A 2069-nucleotide genomic window follows, 5' to 3' on the forward strand; every position below is an offset into this window, starting at 1 on the left:
AGAAGAGTCAGATAAAGAGGAGAAAAAAAAAACCCACCTTATTTATTGATTGATGTCTTTGTACCAGGCACTTTACACACCTATTATCTCATTTTTTTTAAAGATTTTATTTATTTGACAGAGAGAGAGAGATCACAAGTAGGCAGAGAGGCAGGCAGAGAGAGAGGGGAGGAAGCAGGCTCCCTGTGGAGCAGAGAGTCCGATGTGGGGCTTGATCCCAGGACCCTGGTATCATGACCTGAGCCGAAGGCAGAGGCTTTAACCCACTGAGCCACCCAGGCGCCCCCTCCTATTATCTCATTTTAATCCCAACTTTAAACCTCTGGGTAGGCCTTTATGAACTCAAGTGTACAGAAGGTGACATGGAGGACGAGAAAAAGAAAAGAACTTTCTCAGAGAGTCCCATAGCCCCTAAGTGAAGGATTGAGAGTATTCACTGGGCTCAGTCCGATGCCAGCACATCCTGGAGCCACTCCCAGGACAATGACAGAAATATATGTGCAAACAGACATAGTCAGTTGTGTGATAACATGACGTCTGCATGAATGTACTGCCTTCAAAGGATGGGAGAGGATCCCACCTTCGTTCCTTCCACAAACTAGGGAGCTCTAAACTTGTGTTTTAACATAGGTTTTTGCAGCAAGAGCTTTTGGTGCTCCGCCTTGGCAAAGTGACACCCCAGCGTCAGCCACTTCGGTCTGCTTTCAGGAACTCAGCCCACCCAGGACAGCGCGGAATTATAGGAGTTTGTGTGAGTGAGCCTGTGTGTGTGTGTGTGTGTGTGAAGTTAACACTCTGGGGTGGGGTATGGGAAGGTGGGGTATGGGAAGACCCTCCCCCACTGGGAGATGGGAGTCAGAAGAGAAACGCTCCAGGTTTCCATCTTTTGAAGAAACAATTCCAGCGCTGAGACACGGTTGGCCATTCTTCAGAAGGTCTGTGTTGCCCACAGAGGTAACCAGCTCAACAACACGTTATCTTTACACTCCGTCTCGCATTCCCTGTTCCTTCGTGCTCGCTTCCATGATCACCTACCAGATGAAATCCCTACACCCAGCTTTCTGTCTCAGCTCTACTTCTGATGGAACTTAAACCTTTCTTTCTCAATAAAGAAATTCTGAGGCTTCTGCCCGGGGCGGCCACGCGGGAGGGAGGCCGAGATGGCAGATGAGATCGCCAAGGCTCAGGCCGCGCGGCCTGGTGGCGACACAATCTTCGGGAAGATCATTCGCAAGGAAATCCCAGCCAAAATCATTTTTGAGGATGACCAGTGTCTTGCTTTCCATGACATTTCCCCTCAAGCACCAACTCATTTTCTGGTGATAGCCAAGAAACATATATCCCAGATTTCTGTAGCAGAAGATGATGATGAAAGTCTTCTTGGACATTTAATGATTGTTGGCAAGAAATGTGCTGCTGATTTGGGCCTGAAGAAGGGTTATCGAATGGTGGTGAATGAAGGTTCAGATGGGGGACAGTCTGTCTATCATGTTCATCTCCATGTTCTTGGAGGTTGGCAGATGAATTGACCTCCTGGTTAAGCTTGTTTTAGGGTTGATTTTCCTTCCTCTAGGCAGTGGTCAATATTTCCCAGTTCTGTAGGTTAAACAATATACTTCCTTTTGCCTATGTATGGAGAGATTGAGGAAATAATTTTTAAAAGCCATACATAATAAAAGACAATGTTGCATGGTTAAAAAAAAAAAAAGAAAAAAAAAAGAAAAAAAAAAAAGAAATTCTGAGTCCACTCCTAACGTAGGTGTGTTTGTTCATTTATAAATTATATTCATGATTACCTCATGATATATACCATGAGCATGCACTAAGATACTGAAAGGGTGATATAAGCATAAAATAGGCAATATTTTTAAAATAATTTTGAAAAATTTCTGTTTTCAGTTGATTTGTTATAGTTTACACAATGTGGTTAATATTATTTTCACTACTTACAAAATTTATAAAAGATAAATAGGCATTTATTGAGGATGTGTACTCTAAATATTCTTTTGTTTTGCCCTCTAAATATTCTACTGATCGGTTGCACATTAAGAAATTGAGACATCACAGCT

General features: G+C 43.1%; 1 protein-coding gene across 1 annotated transcript; it reads left to right on the top strand.

The window, feature by feature from the left end:
* Positions 1 to 1126: 1126 nt before the first annotated feature.
* Positions 1127 to 1717, top strand: LOC132006820 (adenosine 5'-monophosphoramidase HINT1-like). Its single transcript, XM_059384856.1, has one exon. The coding sequence runs from the start codon at positions 1161 to 1163 to the stop codon at positions 1527 to 1529; it is 369 nt and encodes a 122-aa protein (XP_059240839.1). The 5' UTR covers positions 1127 to 1160; the 3' UTR covers positions 1530 to 1717.
* Positions 1718 to 2069: the final 352 nt, after the last annotated feature.

The sequence above is a fragment of the Mustela nigripes genome, chromosome X (assembly GCF_022355385.1).
Source record: "Mustela nigripes isolate SB6536 chromosome X, MUSNIG.SB6536, whole genome shotgun sequence".
NCBI lineage: Eukaryota > Metazoa > Chordata > Mammalia > Carnivora > Mustelidae > Mustela > Mustela nigripes.